General features: G+C 41.2%; 1 protein-coding gene across 4 annotated transcripts in view; it reads right to left on the bottom strand.

Moving 5' to 3' along the window:
• The window catches only part of stim2b (stromal interaction molecule 2b), a 48,731-nt gene that overhangs the window by 25,154 nt on the left and 2,249 nt on the right, over positions 1–21,328 (bottom strand). For all 4 annotated transcript variants that reach the window (XM_030431379.1, XM_030431377.1, XM_030431376.1 and 1 more), the window contains exon 2: positions 321–451. In XM_030431379.1, coding sequence (XP_030287239.1) covers positions 321–451 — 131 coding nt within the window. The remainder of the gene's footprint in view (positions 1–320; positions 452–21,328) is intronic.

The following is a 21,328-nucleotide window of genomic DNA, read 5'->3' as shown; positions in this document are numbered from 1 at the left end:
AGGAAAAGTCCATTCTTCTGTCACATGATCTATGAGGATTTCAACCAGATACAATTTACCTGCCTCCTGAAGGCTTTTCAAAGGCCTTAAACTGGTAGAATCATTCAGTATTTCACAAGAAAATGGCTAAATTTAGATAAAAACAACCTCAGATTTACTTCAGGGGCCTGTCATGAGATACTGTCTCCTGGTTGGAAACCACTAACAAAGATCACAGGTTTCGCTTTCGCAACAAGTGAACATTTGCCTCGTCATGTGTCTTAAAGCAATATCCTTCGACTTGTGACACCTTCACACCCGGAACTGTAAATGTACATTACCTCCACACTTTCGTTGACCTCTATTCCCCCATCATTGTCATCGTCCAGCTGTTTGTGGATGTGCCGCAGCGCCTCCAGACTGAAGCGGTCGGCCTCACCTATGCATGGTGGCATCACGACAAGACAGGGGTCTACAGGAGACAAAAAAAAAAACCAATCGGGTTAGAGATGAAGCATCCGAAGAAATTTTAGAACAGTTCCTTGTTTTCATGTCACTTTTAGTTCAGGCTGTATGCTGTGTTTCAAGGTTGCAATCTGCAGAATTTGTACCAGCCATCTTAAAATGAGCTTTACAGGATAACACAGGTGCTCGTTTAAAATGCACAGTCACAAAGTGTCCTAGTAAAATGATGCTGTCCATGAAGTGTCCTACTAAAATGGACGAACGTGCTGGATTTTAGACATAACTAAAGAAGAAATAAACGTCACTGAAGGCTTTTATCGATGGAAAAAATGTTTCACACTTCTCTCAACCTGCTTCTTAAACAGTTTGCTTTTCCACTGAGCTCAGCTATTAACGCTCTTTATCTGTTATTCTGATTGGTTGACGTTAACCTTTGAAAAGGGTGAGGATAGATAGAAGGATCTTCCATTCACCTGCCAAGCCCTCTTCCAAAATGTGGGTTGAATCAATGAAAAAAACCATCTGGTAAAACAGGTTTGTCTTAAATCATATTAAAATAATTCTCTTTGGATTCCATGTTGTTAGTCAGAGAACGAAAAAAAAAGACATTTGAGGACATTATCTTGAGTGGCAGTGAACGACGATTGATAATGAACGATGAATCACTTTTGAATAATAATAATGGTTAGAATCAGCACCATTGGCATCCGTTCAACATAAAATGGTTTTAAATGCCAGGTGTCTTAAATGTCTGACTCACTTTAAGCTGCAGCTTTTAAAGTGATTTACTGACAAACCTGTCGAAACAGCAGCAGCATATAGAAACTTCTGGATTTGCATGATTGCAAAGAGGTGACACAAGCTTTGGATGACACGGTCACTAATCTGTGGGTATAAAGAAACCGGTGTTCCTTACACAACATTTGTTTTCCTTGGAGGAGAAGCAGAGCACTTGTATGCTCCCTAGTTCACCCTTTAATGGGGAACTGTGTAGTTTTGTAGACGAAATTCAAACTCTGACTGAATAAACAAGCTGTTCTCAGGGGAAAAAGAAGGTCCCCAGAACACTGCTTGAGGCTAGATTGGTGGCAGCCACATATAGCCATATACAAAGTAACAGTATCACATTGTGTTTCAGTTATTCAGTCATGAAAACAAAGAAACTTTGTATATTTTGTTTATTTAGGCATAAAAAAAAATCTGTCAGCTTCTGATTGAAATTTCTTACCCAAAACTACATACTGCACCTTTAAGGCCATTTCATTCCAATGTTGTTCCACCCGCCTCCAGTACAGTGACCACACCCTGCCTGCAGGTACAAATTAAAATTGCACTGCTCTTCCTTGTGTGATGACAAGTTATGTAACGATTTTTGGAGCACTGTGTATCCCTGCCAGGATCTCTCGTGTGCCGTTGTCATTCATGCAGCGTCCCGAGACATCCCCCACTTGTTTGTATTCAGCGACCCTGCGGTCCCACTGGGGAAATGAACCCATTACTTCCAGCCTTCCGAGCGACAGACAGTTTAAGCTGGCCAGGTGCCAAACTGTCTCAGTGGAGCCATAACCACAGTAACACACATACACAGATACATGCAAGTTCATTTTTTAAACAAGATTTAAGTCACAATTACTCCACAAACCGGATAGAAAATGACAAACACAATCTGTCAAACCTATAACCAATGGTTTAATGTCAATCCAAGTAGTGCCAAGGCCCTGTCCAAACCCAACAAATGATGATGCCGCCTGTTTGGCAACACTTTCAGACCAGACACAAAGCCGCAGAGCTGTCGAGGGAGACGCAACACACAAACCACAAGCAAACAGCTCGTCTGATACACTAGCAGGAACCGAAAGCTATCTGTAGAACTGGAAAGCCACCAAAAAAGTCCAAAAATGCAGCCAAGAGACTGTAATCATGTTATGTTGTTCAAAATGTCAATTCTTAGTTAGTATGTCACTGTGTCAGTTAGTATGAATAAAATTATTGTTTATGTGCACTTTTTTTGTTTTCTTTTTTTCTCCCAAACAAAAACAAAAGGCTAGCTATTTTACCCCATTTCCAGTCTAAATGCTAAGCTAAGCTAACCAGCAGCTAGTTCTAGCTCCTAACTTGACAGGTATGGCCAAGTATGGTATCAGTCTTCTCATCTAACTCTCCGCAAGAAAACCAATATAGTAATTTCCTAAGATGTAGAGGTTGCAAATAGCTCACAACTATTTGGGATGCTTGTAAAAAAAATAAGTTAAAAAAAAAAAGTTCAACCATATGCAATGTACAGTATAGCATATAGGCAACCATGTGGCATTTTCAGTGGCTTTTTGATGTAGGATCCATTTACTGAAACAAGATTTGACACGTTAGTTATAGAGTTGCCACTTGGCAATCGACAGAATAAGCAAAAGGAGACACTGGACTGGACGTGTGCCCGCGCTAAGTTTGGATGATAGGACACCGGGGAGGATGCCCATGTAGAATGAACAGGCCGAGTACCAGAGGTTGGATGACACACACACTGATGGTTTGTTTGTAGGTTGGCTGGAGCGTGTGAAACCAGAGTGGCTTTAAAGTCTCCACCTGTTAAATGATGATGTGGTAGCACTGAATGTTTGACTTGTGTTTTGACTAAGCTGCCACAATTAAAAACAAAGATCACCTGCGACTTCCTGGTACAATCAGGTATCCGTCTGGTGTGCAAGCGCATGTACCATAATTCCTTCAAACACTGTGCACTGAAAGGAAGGAACAAAAACAACCACAAATTCCCTGTAAACACTTAAATTGTTCGGCTCTCTTGTTCAAAAATGTGCATCAATCAACAACAGGAGAGATTATCAACACAATGAGGCTCTTTTCGTAGAGTCGATCCCAGTTGTGTTTCCATGTCTCCAGTTGAAAAAGCATCTGATGCCTGAGAACGAGTTACATAATGCATTTGCTTAGCCTGCCAGGGCAGTTTACATAGCCTGCTGTTTGCATAGCACGCATATCTATTTGGCTGTTTGGTTATTTAAACAGGCCCAAAACTCAAGTACTTTACTTGTGTTTTACATATGCACACACACACACACACACACAGATGGCTGCACATCCTTTTGTGAATCCCTGTTTTACTTTCTTTGTTTCGCAGAGATATCAGAACTGATAACGGCACACTTTTACAAAAGACTTTCTACTTTTTTGATCTCGTTCCTTTCTACACTGGTGGCCTGATTCTGTTCTTCACATGCGCATGAAACTTGTCTTCAGCAGCTCAGAGAGAAAAGAGATAATTCTAAGATAAAACAAACTAAAGAAATGCTGTCATTAAGTGACAGTATTTAGGCTGGGCCTCCCGGCATGCAATTCAGAAATATGACAGCACAAGCCTTTCCTTACCTGGTGTCCTATTTTTATTTATTTATATTTTTTTTTTAGTATGTTTAGGGACAGTTACGGGCACTACAATGAGGAGCCATGTGACAGGATGTGGCCATCAGTGACCTCTAACAATCTAACGGGGACGCACACGAAAAATCACAACAGTCGGGAGAAGCAGTCCCAAAAAGATGACAAAATTAGAAGACCGCTGAGTTATTTTTATCCCAGCAGGCTCCCAGTTGTCAGGATGTAAAAGCCCAATAATGGCAGAGGTCTCCCTCGCTCAAACACAGATGTTAAGCACACAAACACATGCATACACACCACAGCCGAGAAGCAGTCGTACAGTATTTCACCCTGCCATACCTCACAGCTGCGTGCGAGCTGTCACAGAGGCCGGCGGGTTTGCTTCAAAAGAACCTGATAACAAAACATTTAGCTGTCAGCTGCTGCCTTTAAAGTGAATCCCAAAGCTTCAAAATAGACTTTTTTTGTACACTATATGCATGTCATTAACATGGTTCTGTCTTTATTTTCACAGGAAGCTGTTAAGCAGGTGACAGGAGAAGCCGACAGGAAGGAGTGCGTGTCTGATGTGTCTACGGTGATTTTTTTTTTGGAGGGGGGGGGGGGGGACTTCCTTCAACCTGATCCCTAGAGACACACGGACATCACGTTCATACGACTCAAAAGATAGAACAGACCCTAGCTTCCTAACCCCACTGCATTCTGGGTGTTTGCGGATACGTCGTTCTCGAAACATTTGAAAAGACCAAAGTGTCACATAAACAGTTCCTCACACAGGTTTGATGTGATAACTTGACAGAAGTGACAGCACAAGAGTAAATTTAGTTTCTAATGCATTCAGATTCTTGTGTGCTCTTATTTAACTCAGATCAGTGCGGTGACAGGACTGTGCAGTACAGTGTGTAGCCTTTACTAACTAGTCCACTGAAACTTCCACCAAATCATTCTTTGTTAGGAAACATGGTGTGCTGTACTATATTTAATTTGAGTCGCTCCCACATAAACTGTCCTGCTTCTGTGAACACTCAGTAATTTGCTGAATGTCTATTCATCCGCAGCTGTAAATGGTTCAACAGCAGTAACAAGGAGTCTTCAGTAATGACTTAACCTATTATTTTGTTCATTGAAAGATCTTCCCTAGGAGTGAATGGGCTTGAGTCCCACATGCAGCGTAGGGAAACTGGAAAGTACTGAGAAGTTTCTTGACAATAAAATCAAGATTTATTATGTAGCAAATAAGATGATAAGGAGTTTCTCTGAACTTTTACTTCTCATTTTTTATCATCTGATTGACTGGTTGAAAATTACACAGTGCAATTTAATATATAAATATTGACATAACTATCAGTGGGAGTTGAAGGAAATTTGTTTTTTCGCAAGAAACACACAAAACATTTTGGACATAATGTCTCTATTTTTCAACATTAAAGATGAAAAATTTGGAACCGATGCAAAAAAATCATAAAAAAAAAAAAAAAGAGGAAAAGCAAATAAAGTCAAATCATAGTATATACTGAAACATTATCAGGAACTTACTGACTTGCAATGCAAATACTATGAATAACTAAAACATGGCTATAGCTAGCAACATACTGGATGAGGAGCTTGTGCCTAAAAAAAACTATTTTTGCCAGTTCAAGTCTAGCTATAGTCAAAAAAAAATATTGCAGTCTATATTTTGGATAATAATTGTAATTAAATAGATTCTGATGGTATTTTGACTGGATCGCCCACCCCTTGTTGTAGATGCTTGACCCATATGAGAGGCAAATATCTGGGCACAGATCACTAGCAGTGGACGAACCAAATCAGCCCCCTGCATCCCACAGAGTGAGCTCGCCTCCTGGGAGAAGGAGGATACAGATCCCCCCCATCTCATTACAAACCTGACCCGGGATGAGGAGGCAGATTCGGTGTAAGAGTATCTGCACGGTGGGAAGGGAGCAGGCGGGTGTGGGCAGAGGCGACGTGGAATTAAGATAGCAGGATATGATCAGCTTGACATGCGTCTCTGGGGGAGCCATGGGGGATGGGGGGGGGATGGTGTAGCCTCTTCTTACCCGAGAGATTTCTCCTTGTCCTCAGCTACTTTTACCTCACACTCCGTCCGCCTTTCTTGAGTTCAGACACAGAAGACGTATCAAGGACATCATACAGCACCTATTCATACTCACTCTCGAGTGTCTAAGAAGGTGCTGAATGGCACTGCAGGTGGTGGCAGACTCAACGAGCCAGACGAGGATGGAGTAATATGGAAGCAGATTAGAGAACAAGTCAGCGAATACGTCCCATAGCTAAAACAGATGAGCGCACAGGGGACTTTCAGCTCTTCATATTTGAGCCTCTTAACGGTGAATACATCTCAGATACTCGCAGTCAAAAGCTGCTTGGTATTAGTCTCTGTGGTGGAAGACTAATGTCTCATTCATTTACATCAGTCTTCAAAAATGTTAATTGAATATTTAGATGAGATTTCGATTTATAATTGTATTCATTCTTCAAGCAGCAATGTCAAACATTTGCAGGTTTGAGCTTCTCAAAGAGTCTTTGGGGTTTTGGACTGCTGGTTGGACAAAAGAAGCACATCACAATTGTCACTTTGGGGTCAGGAAATTGTGATCAGTGAGGTGACAGTTCATAGGCTAAAGGATAAATCGATAATGAAAATAATAGTTAGTTGCAGCCTTACTAACGAGCTACGGGCTACTAAAAATCCTTCTCGACTCTCATAAAACTAAGATTCTGTACAATCTGCACCTACAATAAATCTTTCCATCAATGTCTGCATTTATACATGTCAATATTAGTTCAGTAAATAGGTCAGTTGGACTCAGATTAGAGTGAATCTGAGATACAGCCTGAACCTTTAACTTCCAGTCTCATTATTCACTACATGACCTCTCTGCCCTGATGTAACCGCTTGGATGTCACTCAGCAAAGAGCATGCCGTGGTGAACCTTTCTAACCCAGAGTGTTACCTCACGGTGTCAGCCATGTCAGCAGTTCATTAGCTCCACAGGCACTTGGCCAAACTCTTATCAGCTTTCACACATTTATGATGTATGGACTTGGTGAATGGATGGGGAGGGAGTTTTCTGTGTTTTCCAATTCCCTCAGGAACCATGAGGTTCAGGAACATGAACTCAGGGGCCACTCATGTCTGATGCCATCTTACATTGACTTAAAATATATCTGTGCATCTTGTAAAATAACTCCTGATTGCACCGTGTTTAAAACACCAATTAGGCCCCGTCCAGACGACAGCGCTCTTTTGCGAAAACGCACACGTATTGCATCGTTTTGGCCAATCGTCCATACGGATCCTGAAAACGCACTTTTGAAAACGGGTCTCAGGGTGGAGAAATCTGAAAACGCAGCCCTACCGTTTTCATGTGGACAGGAAATACGCATACTTTCCAAAACGATGATGCCATCGCCCCACCCCTTGACCTCTTGCCTCTGACCTCTGAACCCCGCAACGTCTCATAACAGCAACAACAACAATGGCGGACTACATGCTTGTGTTCGTGCTGCAGAAGATATTGAGCCTTTCTTGCAACTTACATGCCTTCTAGTTGAGTGTGAGTCGCAGCAGCAGTTCGACCTCAGTAACGGTCCACACGAACGATTCTGGTTTCCTTGCACTAGCCATTTTCTTCATCTTCTTGTTGTGTTCGGTTTCTCCGTCTACTGTCTGTTTTGTCTACAGCGCGCAAGCTTACTGCGCATGCTCCGTGTCTTCTTCTCCGTTTTTGGTGAATGTCAAGCGCCACCTATAGGCCTGGAATGAGAACTACAGCGTTTTCAGTCGTTTTCAGTGGATCCGTGTGGACGCAAATATTCTTGAAACGATGCTGAGGAAGACGGAGAAAAAAATTATCGTTTTTGCCCGTCTGGACGGCCCCTTAGATGCCCAAAATTGTGTGAAAGTTGGATGGAGGGGGAAGGACGAGATGTCAATGTGTACCAGGCTTGCACCCAGGGCCCATATGGCAGTGTCATAAGTCAAGCTGACGGGTCAGTATTAAAGGCAAGTAAACAAAGCTTCTGGAGAGTCTACCATTTCAGCTCATCAGCAGCCATTAATAAGACACAAACGTCATTAGCCGCCTACAAATGCCACCATGCTAGTGCAGAGACCGGGACAGAGAAGGTGTTTGTGTGTTACTCCCTCCCGTCTTAAGTGCAAATTTAAAAACTGAACTCTTTCATTTATTCAACTGAGTAACACGTGAAACTTCTTCACAAAAAGTCCAAGATGACTTTAATGCAGTTGGCCAGCAGGGAGAGAGAGAATCTGACGTCTCTATAAAAAAAATCCAATGTGTGATTACAAAAAGAAAGTGTAATTTATTTGGCAGGTTTGAGTTGCTGTGACGGTGACAGGTGAGCTATCTAACTCCCCTGGGTGCCCTGGGACATGGCAGAGGAATGTGTTACTGCAAAATCAATAAACAAACACAAAAGAACAGTACACACACAGTATATTACGCCCAGTGAGGTGTGAGTCAACACCTATGAAAAACATTTGCCTCGCAAACATGATTCAGATATCTGAAGAGCCACCTACATAGAGACAGAGTCCCATTTGCAGTCATCACAAAGTCTTGCAAAACAAAACACACACACGCTAAGCTAAGCTACATGCATCGAGGCTCCAGACGTGTTTCAACTAAACTTGATCCACCAACTGTTTTATCTTTCATGCAATATTGTGAATAAGAAGCAAAAAGATTATGCAAACAATACAGGTGGAGCTGAATCATCTTAGGCAAGAGGGAACCAAGAGTGGATTTACAGTGTGTGAATAAAGGTTCTGATTACGTAAAGGGTACCCTGTGGAGTAAGAGCTGCAAGAGCAAAGTGTTTCAGGTGGGTGCATATTTGTTTGAAATGCAAAGTACATTTACTTCAGTACTGTCCTCAAAGATATAATACGTAACATTTCTGCATTAAGATGTCGAAAGGAAAAATGTTCTTTTGTGGTATATCGAACGGTTTTGAGTCCAAAGACAATCAAGGATTTTGTTCAAGGTTTCATTTGGAAAGAGGGAAGTTGGTGAAGGTGACTGAATAGAATGTAAATAAACTTCTAAAACGTTACCTCTGTCTGAATCATGCAGATAGATTTCATCAGCAATTGTGGCTGTTTAACAAAGAAGACTACAACTCCCGTGCAACTCCTCCTACAACTTACGAGAACCCTAGTGGTAGAAATTACATATTGTGCCTTTATGTATAAGTTTTTCAAGTATCTCTATCTTACTTTAGTGTTAATTTCTTTGGAAACTATTACATCTGAAAAGCAAATTTTGTACTGACAAAATGTTTGAGATGATTTATACATAAACTGTTATAAATGTTCCTCATCACGCCTACAAAAGTTTGCCTTCCAACCAGAGAAAGCACATCAACATATGTAAACATTTGTTTGACTTGTTTAATTAATATAACAACCAATTTACCTGAAATAACATCTTACAACTTTCAAAACTTGTCAATATTTTATTAATTTATCTCCAATCATCAACAAACAATTACGAATTTTGTAAGTATTTAAGTAAAGAAATAACCCAGTCTTAACTGGTGATCTGCGCAGCCCTGCTACATATTACATCTGGGTGGGGACAAAAAGTAACTAGTAGTAGTAACTAGTAACTAACCAACCTGCATCATTTCTCTGCACCGCCAGATCCAATGTGAATCCAGCCACCCCGGGATTATTCTGCTTCAAGTGCTTGAGCATGGCAGTAATATTGCTTACATCCATTACATCAGCGCACGTGACATGATCAAAGTATTGATTAACCATTACGTCGATTACGTCGCCGTGTCGCACAGTTTTCTTGTCAAAACTGTGTGACATAATGTTATGTTTGGTCAAATAAAATGACTTGATAACTCAAATAACATGAAAACTCCACAGGGCACCTTTAAGTTTGTACTGCTGCAAAAGTAGACTAAAAAAAGGTTCAATTACCAAACAGAGCCTTTGACGTCCCTATCTTTCAGTAAGAAAAGGGAAGAATTTTGTCTTTGGCTGTTGAACCCAGTCATTTCCACCTTAAACAGGGTATCCTTTACCCATCTAAACTACCTCAAAGGGCACCAGTAATCCTCTGCTTAGGCCACAGCTTGAAGGGGAGGGGAGGGCAACTAGAGCAAAACGAGTGAAAACCCACCAAGTCTGATCTAAAAACTTCCAGAAAAGGAGACGATTCTTGCACCGGGCGTCCCAGGAATGTTTCAATAACAGCCCCTAACACGAGATGTGTGATATATGCGGCTGGCCAGAGGAAGGAGAGCAGGAGGAGAGGATGAAAAAAGAAGAAGAGGCAAAGCACTTGTTTAATTAGCTCGCTCTGTCTCCGACATGGTCCTTTGGTTATAAGGTTAATGGATTGTATGTCTATAGAAAGTAAGATGGGGAGCGGAGTCTGAGGAAGGGATCTCATGCTAGACTTGTTCAAGTTAACAATGGACAATGAAAAGCATCATGAGGACAGAACATGCATTAGCCATTACGTAGTAAAAGCAGTGATTACCAGGAAAAAGTATTTACTTCTCGCGTGTGGAAAATGCAGCCTGGACAACCCCAACTCGGATTAAGTGTTCCTCTTGTCCGCCATGGCCTCAGGAAAGGAAAACTGAGGGTTAAGACTCTCCCACTGGACTTCTGAGAAGCATCTCTTTTAGGGTAATGGTACCCCGTGTTCCCTGACCTTGTCACAAAGTGGATAAACAAATAAAAGAAGGAAACATAGCTACAAAAAACGGAAACCAGATGTGTACAGAAGCAAAAACAGCTGTAATAAATTGAATCCTCCAAGCAGATGGCTACGGAAATGGTAAATTCAATCATGAATAATTTCAGTTTTATTTTCAATTATGTTATCTGAAGTTCCCTCTTTGAACATTTCCATTGAGGAGTTTCATTTTATGGCCTACAAATGGGTAAACTAATGTAAGAAAAAGAGTTCTTACACATTAAACGCCTGAGTGTCCTTAGTCCTTACTTTCATTTATCCAATTTGTCCGAATTGAGACTTTGATCTGACTGATTTTAGATTAGCTGAGTTACGCAACAGTGATTAGCAACACAGCTTCTGTAATTCTGTCTTTCAAACACCAAGGCTCATATTGCGTGTACATTGTTGTTAAAGAAGCCGGATCTCATTCGTGGCATGACAACTTAAAACACCTGCGCCCTCAAAACAAGCAAGTGATGAGCAGTCAAAGACACAAAATACTACACCTTACTCTTGCTGTAAGAGTGTAAGATTAATTATTACTAGCATTTACATCTTGTTGGATCCGTTGCTGGAGTGTCACACTCCACAGCTCAGACCTCTGAATGACTTTGAAAAAGCCTTAAAATTACATTAATGTGAGGAACAGGAACAGTGAGAACAGGCCGTTCTCAAACTTGTACTGCTTCAAGATTTGTCAAAACAAGGCAATGTCTGTGTGCTCAATGTGCTTAGCTTCATTTTAAACACTGGCACTTAAAGATAGATTTAATGGTTTTGTACATTTCCGTCACTGCGTTAGCATGGGAATGTCTCAGTCTGACGATGTGTGGCTGACAGCAGACAGCAGGTTTGGCAGTCTGCCAGCTTCCTGTGTATGTCTTCTACCTTCCTGCCTGACAGGATTCTGATGTTTTTTTTAAGCTGGGTGCTCCTAAATATGGACGCCAGTTTGGGAGCTAAGAATAAGCGGCACACTTCAGACAATTGCAAAGGATATTTGTAGAGTGGTATCCAAATAAAGAGGCTAATTTAATCTGAACAAAGTGACGCAATACAGAGGATTAACATCACCATGATAAAAAGTCAACATGCTTCATTTCTTACTAACAATATGCTTTTCAACTGCCTGCATCTTACAACATAACAAGCTCCTGTCTCTGATTGAAACAGAGCAGAAACAAATCAGAGGGCCTGAACTCTCATTTGACCTTTGACCCACTTGCTGATACAAGAAAGCAAATGAAAGTCATTCTGTTGTTATCAGGTCCTTTGATGTGTAACACAACCTGGCCCCAGTTTGGAACAGATTAAGGGAAGGCCAAGTGGCTCCCGAGGGCCCACCTGTTGGTCCGGACATGCTACCGTTAGCAGCACTATGACGGATTAGCAGTGAACTCACCGCAGTCTTACGGTACCCAACCAAGACACTGGGGAGGGGGACAGTTCAGCTGCTTGCTTGATAGTTGGATATCAAGTTTACATCCATTAGGAGAGCTGGTGTGATCAATAAAAAAAATCATTGTTTAAAGGGTGCAATATGCAAGAATGTTTGTTTAAAAGATACACAAAAAAATGCTAAAATTATCAACAGAATGGGAAGACATAAAAGTTTTGCCATGACTTATTCTTATTTGTCATAAGATGTCCAGACGAGGCAAACTAATAAGATTGCTAGATGCAGTGCTTACTGAGCTTACTAGCTGGCCGCAGCTACAGTAAGAAGCAGTTAGCCGTTACCTTGGTGGTATGCTGTTTGGAGTATGAGTAAAACAGGTGGCCAGATCTTACATATTGCACCTTTAATCAATGTAGGCAGCCAAGGAAGCTCTATAAAGCCTTTCTTTTGATGACATAGGGGCAGTGGAAAGATATGGTTAAGTAGAAATGGCGTACTTGTTAGCAAACAGCTGCTTATTATCACATCCAAAATATATGGAGCAGCTTTAGTATTCTGGGAAATGGTGTTTCTGGCAACCTGATGACTGTATTCCCAACAGTGTTCTTCCTCTAGCTCTGTTTTTGGTCACAACCAACTCTTGAGGGAAAATTCTGTCTCTTGTACTTTCTGCAAAATGCTCATAAGCTAGTAGCTAACTTTAACTGTGTACCGTTTCATGCTGGACAAGTAGCATTACGCTTTAGAGCGCTTTGGCTAAAAAATCTGGAAGAAAGCTAGTGACAGCGGACAGAGTGAACCAAAACAGCGGAGTAGTCTGGCCAAAAAAACAAGACAAGAAGCTGAAAGATGCTAAAATACTCAAAAGAACTGATTTGGGTAGCAGGTTTTTCACAATGAGCAACTCCTAAACACAAGCTGTTATTGGTAGTTATTGTTATGCGGTTAGTATGAAAGTATTGATCATAGCAGCTCTAAGATAGTTGGAATATATTATCTCACAAGCATCAATAGAATGCATCCTCATGCTGCTCTTTTCTAACAGTTTTCTTCATTTGTCACACTTGCATCCAGGTCTCCCCGTTATGTTTGGCCTCGACTATTTTGTTATGAGAGCAAGAACGTTTGAAGAGACGGACATGAGAGGGGACAGCATGCCAAAGAAATCCACACCACTCTTTGCCCCTCTTGCCCAGGCCACCACATCACGTGCCCTTTGCAAAGGGAAAGTCCCTGAAATCAGAGGTGACTGCTCCTTATGTCCCATATCCAACTTTGAATATCATTCATAAATATATACATATATTTATATATGTAGGGACATAGAGATAGGGAAAGACAGAAAGAAAGAGACAGAGAGAGATCCATTTGGCTGAATTAGAATGTAGACATAACATCTCTTGGCCTGCTGTCACTAAATTGTGAATCTGTTCAGCTCAACATCTACAGGTCTGGAAAACAAAATGAGACTGCATTAAACCTCTTAAGGTCTTCTCTATAGGCTCACAAGGAATAAAATGAAAGATTTTGCTTGCAGCAGCTGAGAAAACAGACGCTTCAGTAAATACATGCGATTAGCCAGGAAATGACATGCAAAGCGACGAAGCCGCGGCGTCAATTTTAGGCCTCTGTGAAGGGCATGGCATTGGCTTCTTCCTGTGTTAAGGTGTCGAGTATTATCACAGCAGGATGCCACTCTCATAACAGGACGAGGCTGTGACCCCTTTCAGCCTTTTATTCTGAAGAAGTGTGTGGATGAAAATAGTGGATTTATTTTGCACTTGATAGTGACTGATGCAATAAATCATTCATCGTGTAGCCAAAAATCTATGAAATATGTCCACGAAAGCACCCATGACATCTGAAAATAAGAAAAGTAGCAGATTCTCTCATTTTAGAAGCTTAACAAAGACAAAATGTTCAGACTTGGACAATTTTCAAAATTGTGACCGCTTAATCTACTAGCCATTTGAGCGTTATGTTTCTACCTGACAGCCAAATAAAGAGGAAGTGAGAAAAGAAAAAAGGAATCTAGACTAATTTTTTTCTACATTGGTATTTTTGTGCTTTTTTAGTGTTACCAGCTTGTGTATATCCATCATAAAGAGCTCACCCCGTTAAGTGACAGCTTGGGGGATCAACACCTTCAAGTGTGGTCGAGTGGGACAACAATAGCCCCCTCTGGACCGGGTGAAGGCAACAGTTCTGCTACTGTAGGCCACTCGCAGCAGGAAACACTGTACAGCTGAGTACCGTGACCTACATCTCTTACTGAGGTGCCTTCTGCATGAGTGAATCCGCATACTGGCTGATAGTGTTGCCTGCTTATGAATGAATGATCCACAACTTGTGCATTAGAGATTCAAGAATGTAAAACAAGGATGCGTTTCAGTGGGACCTTTAAGTTATGCAACAGTGATGCGGTGTTCAAGGAAAAACAATGAGACTGTAAGTTAATATGTCTGAGGAGATATTAAAAAGAAATAGTTGCATCTTGACGACATGAAAAGAGAACAATAGCTCGTTTAAGCTAGTTAACAATGACTACATGTCACCGATTCAGGTCATTGATTGTCTCAGCGGCTTCAAATTCAATCTCTGCTCTCCGCCAGGCTGGTGACTGTGGGCACAGTGGGGTAAACCATTAAATAAAGCACCATTATCTCCCTGGTGAGCCCAGCTGAATGTCAGGCGGGTCTCGGTAATAATAAGAAACGCTCTGAGCACGCCACTTCAATGTCAGCACTGGGTCAGCAGCAGCCACAACAGGGAGCATGATGGAAAATGGAAATGGAAAACATCGCCAGTGGATTTATAAATACACTGGAGGGGAGAGTGTTCTGATTGGTGACCGGCCTCATTAGGTCGGACCCTAAAGCCCCTGATTGAGATGGGCAACAGCTGTCTACTTTCAGAGGCAACTAAGAGGCGTCAGTGCGGCGACGCAACACCAGACTTTCTTTTGAGATTATTAATTATCTAAAACTGGACCCATGCTCTCTTTTGAAGATATGTCTTTTTCTTTTAGTTCCGTTTTGTTCTCGACCACTTCCTTAGAGAAAATCTGTCCTGTCCTTTTAGCAGATAAACATTCACCCGCTCGCTGCTAACTTTCTCAGTCCACAGTTTGGTGTTGGGCAGGTAGTGTACAGTGGGTTTATCAAATGTTTTTCTTTTTTTTTTTTTTCTTTTTTTTTGCAAAAACAGCTGCCCACGGTGGTTGAAATAAGGTCGATGAAACAAAAATATCAATTTTGCAATCAAATGAAAGAAAAATGACGTTGCTGACAGAAACTTCAGAGTCAGGCGGTATTTCTCCATCTGCGATGCTGATCCATTGTTATTATAAAATGTATTTATTAGTGCCACTTTGAGAAGGTCTTTTTTTTTTTGAGTCTCATTATGGGATGGGGTGGCAGCTGAGCCAACCCACAATCAACAAAGTCACCTATCTTACAAATTGAACCTTTAAACATGAAACAGACAGCTTTTCAAACCCCCTCTCCAAGCATTTGGTGGCAATTGTTTCCAGTATTTTTGTGAAGAAATGATTAAAGCCTCCAAGACAAAAAACTGTTTATGTCATGACGTGCTAATATGATCAGTCTATTTTGAAAGTATGTTATGTAGCTCACTTCACATATATGTTACAGGATTGGCTGCAGAGTTTAAATAAAGTTTGACTTCTAAATCACAAGTTAAGTTTGTTTTTTTGTTTTTTATTGGCGCATGTAGAACCCTTCTGAACAGTCTGCAGAGAGGACATGACTTTGCCTGTTGATCTGTACGCCACAGAACCAGGACATTATGACTCACTCCACGTTCACTCTGACACGCTGTCACTTTCAGCCCCCTGAGCGAACCCAAAACTGCCTCTGAGGCTCCAGCACCACAGAGAGCAAGAAAGCCTGGCTTCCCTCAAGTGTGTGTGTGTTGGTTTGATAGAAGTGTGGCCAGCCAGCAGCGACGGAAGTATCACAAAATGCAAATTCCTCTGCTCCCTGCAGCACTTAAGCAGGCACTGGCGACATAGGTAAATGTCGAAGCCTTCTTTACAAATAAATCTCTTCATCAATGCTGTTGCTCTGATCGGACATAGCCAGTGTAATCTCCGATTTAGCTACATAAACAAAGACATATTCAGTGAAGTGAGAGTTATAGATCATGCAGGAATAGAGTACGTGACAAGAAGTATGTGAGAAGAATCTACTCATGTTTTCTTTATGACATTCGAGTCGGTGTAATTCAAACCACAGCAGCCAGTTTCAGCATCTGTAAGTTATGTAAAAGCTTATGCTAAATGGGGGGGCCTTGTATCTTAGACAACTATCATCCAGCAGAGTACTGGATGTTCCTTGAAGCCAGAGGGAAGGGCTTTGTTTGTTGAAACGCCAAACAAGCCAAAAACACACTGCCATTAAAACAGGGGAAGACCACGTTCACATCGCCCTGAACAAATGCCTTATCTTTTTCGCTGATTGCCTCAAATTTCTATCCCAATTTTCTTTCTCAAGGCGTATAGAGATGATTTATGATTCCTATTGTTTATATCTGCTCTGAATTTGGCCCATGTTTAAAAAAAAAAAAAAAAACACTCAAATCTGATGCATACTGCAGCGCATGCAAGCAGATTCAGAACAAACCAGGAACCTTCTGCAGCTTAAAAAGGCCCACAATGAGGAACAAGGACCTGAAAGATGTCAAACAGACTGCGAAATGGGTGTAACACCAACACAAAGGCAACTCTACACTGTGACATTCAATTCAAATCATGTGCAACTGGTTATCTGCAGCACCGACATCAATTACTACTCCAGCGCAAGATTCATCTTTGTCTTTCTTCTGAGATAAAGGAAGTTCCTGAAAGACAAAAGAATCGTCTATTTTTAGATTATAAACCTCTTCTAGACCTTGATAAAGATAATGGTGACAGCTGGTGTTGGTATTATCTGTCAGAAAAAAGAACAATAATCCACACATAGATGAATCTTTAGCCTTCTTTACATTCAAATTTAACGTAACAGGGAACTCTGGCATGACTAACTTCTTACCAAAGCTGACAACTGCTCATATAAAACAAATTTACACTTATATAATCATCCTCCATCACCTTCAAGCTTCCCCTTAAACTCCCACCAGGCCTTTTGAAGATCCTAAATCACAGGGGAGCTGCCTGACCCACCAAATGTTAAACCCCACCCCCTCCAGGTGTCACCCTCTGACCACTCACAGCATGCTAAATGGCAACTTTGAACCCTCAACTGCTTCGATACCAACAAGCTTCATCTCCAACCTCATTTACCATGACAGGAAATCCATGACTAACGCATGTATGTGGCAGTTAAAGGCACAAACCAGTGCGGTGTGTGTGTGTGCAAATATACCTACGGGCAAAAACAGTCATTCACAAAGATAGAGAGTGCAAATATCTTTGAGCTAGTTTTACTAGTCATAGATACAATAAACAATGTCAGTTAAAGTCTAAAAATAACGCTACATTTGTTGTATACTTGAGCTGTGTGTCTTATCATTATCACAAATGTTTTCAACACTGTTCAAGTCCTGAAAAATCTGCTATTTCTTTCAAGCTAATGGCGCCTGTTGGAATAATTCCTGTGGAAACATCAGATGTCACATCGGAGAGGAAAGAAGTTGGGGAACATGACAAAACATGAATACAAATTGAATAGATTACCTCGTCTGCAAACATTTAAGTCACCTCTCATAGATTTCCATTGGCAGTGGTGGATGTTTAAAAGGTGCAATATGTAAGAATTGTTTTCATTGTTATGATTGAGAGAAATTACATACCGTGTGTTTGAAGCCAAACTGTCAACCTTTCAATGACTAACTGCCACTGTGGCAAAGTGATAAAGCTACATGCTTAACTACAGTTAGCATTTGGTTAAACTGCAAACAGAAAACAATAGCAGGAGTGGAAGTTGAAGTAACTTCAAGTTAGCCAACATTAGCCAATGTCAGCTTATGGTCACACCAGACCAGCTAAGGCAGCAGCCACAAAATCCCTCGGGCATACTGAATCGAGCAATGGTGCATTCCCTATGAATTTGACTTTTCATTGTTAAGACGAACATTTAATTATTCGAGAAAAGCTGACACTGTCGCGAATTCATAATGCTACTTCTTAAAACACAATTCAGCATTTTTGCTAAAATGCTAAGCTAAGGCAACAGTAACACAAGTGGAGAAAAGCCAGAAAAACTGACTCAGAAGCAATGTTTACCAAAAGTAAGCTAACATTAGCCAACAAAAGCTAACGTTCAGACCAGCTGAGGTTAGAGCCACAAAACCCCTCAGGTCCACTGGTGCTTTCTATTGGCTATGAATTCAACAATTAATTATTCTTCCTTTAAAAAGTTACATAGTCGCTGCTTCAAAACTGTTTTGAAGGAGCTTTGTGGAATATAAATCACATCTTAGAAACCAAAGATTGTGTTGCTACTTAAATGCCCTCAAACACAATTCAAGTTTCGCTGAGGCAGCTGTTAATCTAGAAAGGAAACTCTGCATATACAGGAGCCACACACACGCGCACACGCACACACACACACTTGTGTTTTCCTCTGCTGACGCCAAGACCAGTGAAAAGGCAGCTGACCTTTCCAGGGAGCCGGCTTGGGAAATGGGTAACGCTGCGGTCATGTTTACTGACACTGTATTAAGTCACCACTATCTGCACCACACTTCATTGTTCACAGGGAGACGGGGCTGACATCGTCTCTTGGCCCAGTTTTACACTGTTGATCTGTTGCTTTTGCCTTATCAATCAATATATTGTAAATCCCTGGTTTATTTTCAGGAGCTGCTTAGCACTTGTAAATGGACCGTCATGAATGCTTAACAGCTGTCTCGGATGAGGTTTATTACTTTCTCCAGCAGCCTTAAAAGACAAGCAGGCATATGTACAAGAATATATAAAGGACTCTATAAGCCTCCATTTACAAGGCTTTGTGTGTCTTAACTGAGTCATGTCAATATTAGAAGTACAACAAAGAACTTGCATAGGCTTACACTTATGAATGGTCACATTTGCATTTTCTTCTTTAAGGCCATGTCCACATGTACCAAAACGATCTCTCCCCTCCCCCCCCCCCCCCCCCCCCCCCCCCCCGTCTTCCTTGGCATCGTTTCAATAATATTTGCGTCCAAACGGATCCATTGAAAACCACTCACCACGCTGCAGTTCATATTCCAGCCTAAAGGTGGCGCTTGAAATTCACCAAAAACGGAGAAGAAGGGACGGAGCATGCACATAAAGCTTGTGCACTGTATACAACAGACAGTAGAAGGAGAAACTGAACAAAACAAGAAGAAGATGAAAATGGCTAGTCTGTTGTCCATAATCCTTTTTCGCTCAGCGTTGTGGCAGAGGAGCATAATATTTTGCCCTAGTAACCCTAATAGGCTCAATATCTTCTGCGGCACGAACACAAGCATGTAGTCTGCCGTTGTTGTTGTTGTTGTTGTTGTTGTTATGAGCAGTCGCGGGGTTAAGAGGTCGAAGGCTAGAGGTCGAGGTGTGGGGCGGTGGCGTCATCGATACGCAAAGTATGCGGATTCGTCGTCCACCTGAGAACGTAGGGGCAGCGTTTTTGGATTTTGACACCCTGAGACCAGGTTTCAAAAAAGTGCATTTTCAGGCGCTGCTTTAACAGGATCCATGTGGACGATCAGCCAAAATGATGCAAAACATGTGCGTTTACGTCCTTGATAATCTGCCTGTCAGGGTGAAAGTTATCTGCTGCAGGTCAGTGTTTTATTGACACACTTGTAGATGCACAAACTAGGATGTGGTTTGAGCCTGAAGGTTCCTTCTTTGTCTTAGAAATCGTAGTGACAGAAACATTTTTAGAAATAGAAATTTTCTCCAGCTTTCAGCCACATTTGGTGGCCTTCATCAGTGGATAGTGCTTACTTTTTCCGTACAATTTCCATCCACAAGTAATCACACCTTAACCTCTGATGAAGGTCATGAGATGAAGCTGAAAGTTCCAATAAGATTTTTTTTTCTTTTTTTTTTATGAGTCATCTTTTGAAACATATGTATTCAAATCCATGCCGGGATTGGTCAAACAGATAAATACCACTCCTATATCTGTACTGTCAGGAGCAGCAGTTAACTTTTAGCTTAGCATTAAGACCGGAAACAGCCAATCTACAGTCACCTCTAAAGCTTGCTAATTATCATATTATATCGTGTTTGTTTGATGCATCCAAATGCGTAAATGTTAAAACACCCGTTTATACCATGGTCTGGGGGAATACTCGATTCTGATTGGCTGCAGGGTGGCCATTAATCCCTGATATATGGACGCCTACTAAGTAGTTCCAGTCAAATTGTCTGTTCGCGGTTCTAACTTAATGGGCTAGCCGGCGTATCGGCATAGAGCATATCAATCTGAATATTTTATTTCCAACACTGAGTTTCCACAGTAACGTTACACACGGCCGATCATTTGTTCGTGAAAATCTTGATATTGATTTGGAGACAATGACATGACGGGTTAGCTAGCTAGTCTTGTTGTTAAAAATACTGTCAAATTATATTTACTGTTTGTCAATCGACGCATTGTTATTGACTGTGAATCTTGCTAGCATACCGTTAGCTTTCTGGCTCATCGCTGAGCAGACTAGAATATCTCCCGTTGTCAAGTCGTATCTATGGTCCGTCCTATTTACTGGAGGAGTGAACGACGTTTCTGTTGCATAAGAACCTTACGGGAGAGTAATGATTGTTCCACGTATTAGTCAAACCCTCAGGCGTTACCAGGGAAACTAAGTTATGGCTTGTGAAAAACTATATTTTTTTATTGTAAAACACGTGAAAATATAAATTAATGGTCTTAATTTCTTTTCTTTGGCAAGTGACCATGGTATAAGCGGGATAATGCCCTTTGAGGTGTCCATAATCAGCAATTAAAGGCCTCCGTGTCGTCCATAATTCCTGATTATGGACACCTCGTCAGGCATTATCCCTTACTTGACGTACTACAGGACGTTTTGTGCCGGACTATTTCTTGGCTAGGAACAGTTGGTTCCTGGACTCTCATCTGGTTGCCTGGAAACTGGACTCAGCCAAAACAGCAAGAACATGTAATGTATTTCCCCAAAATATCTATATCTGTGAGCTGCAAGTAATATCAAGGTTCCCGTGTTTAAAAAAAAGTTTTTTAAAAAACGAACTCACGCAGGCCTGTGAGTTGGAAGAGAACAGTCTGTGTACTTATTAAATCAATAATTTGATATAATTATAATGTATGTAGTTATATCTACAAACACCAAGGACGGCTTCAGCATATTGAACTCGCAGCATCTCGTGGGTCCA

Source organism: Sparus aurata, chromosome 10 (genome assembly GCF_900880675.1).
Source record: "Sparus aurata chromosome 10, fSpaAur1.1, whole genome shotgun sequence".
NCBI classification, from domain to species: domain Eukaryota; kingdom Metazoa; phylum Chordata; class Actinopteri; order Spariformes; family Sparidae; genus Sparus; species Sparus aurata.
The sequence above is the reverse complement of the archived record's forward strand: the minus strand, read 5'-3'. Positions and strand labels throughout refer to the sequence as shown.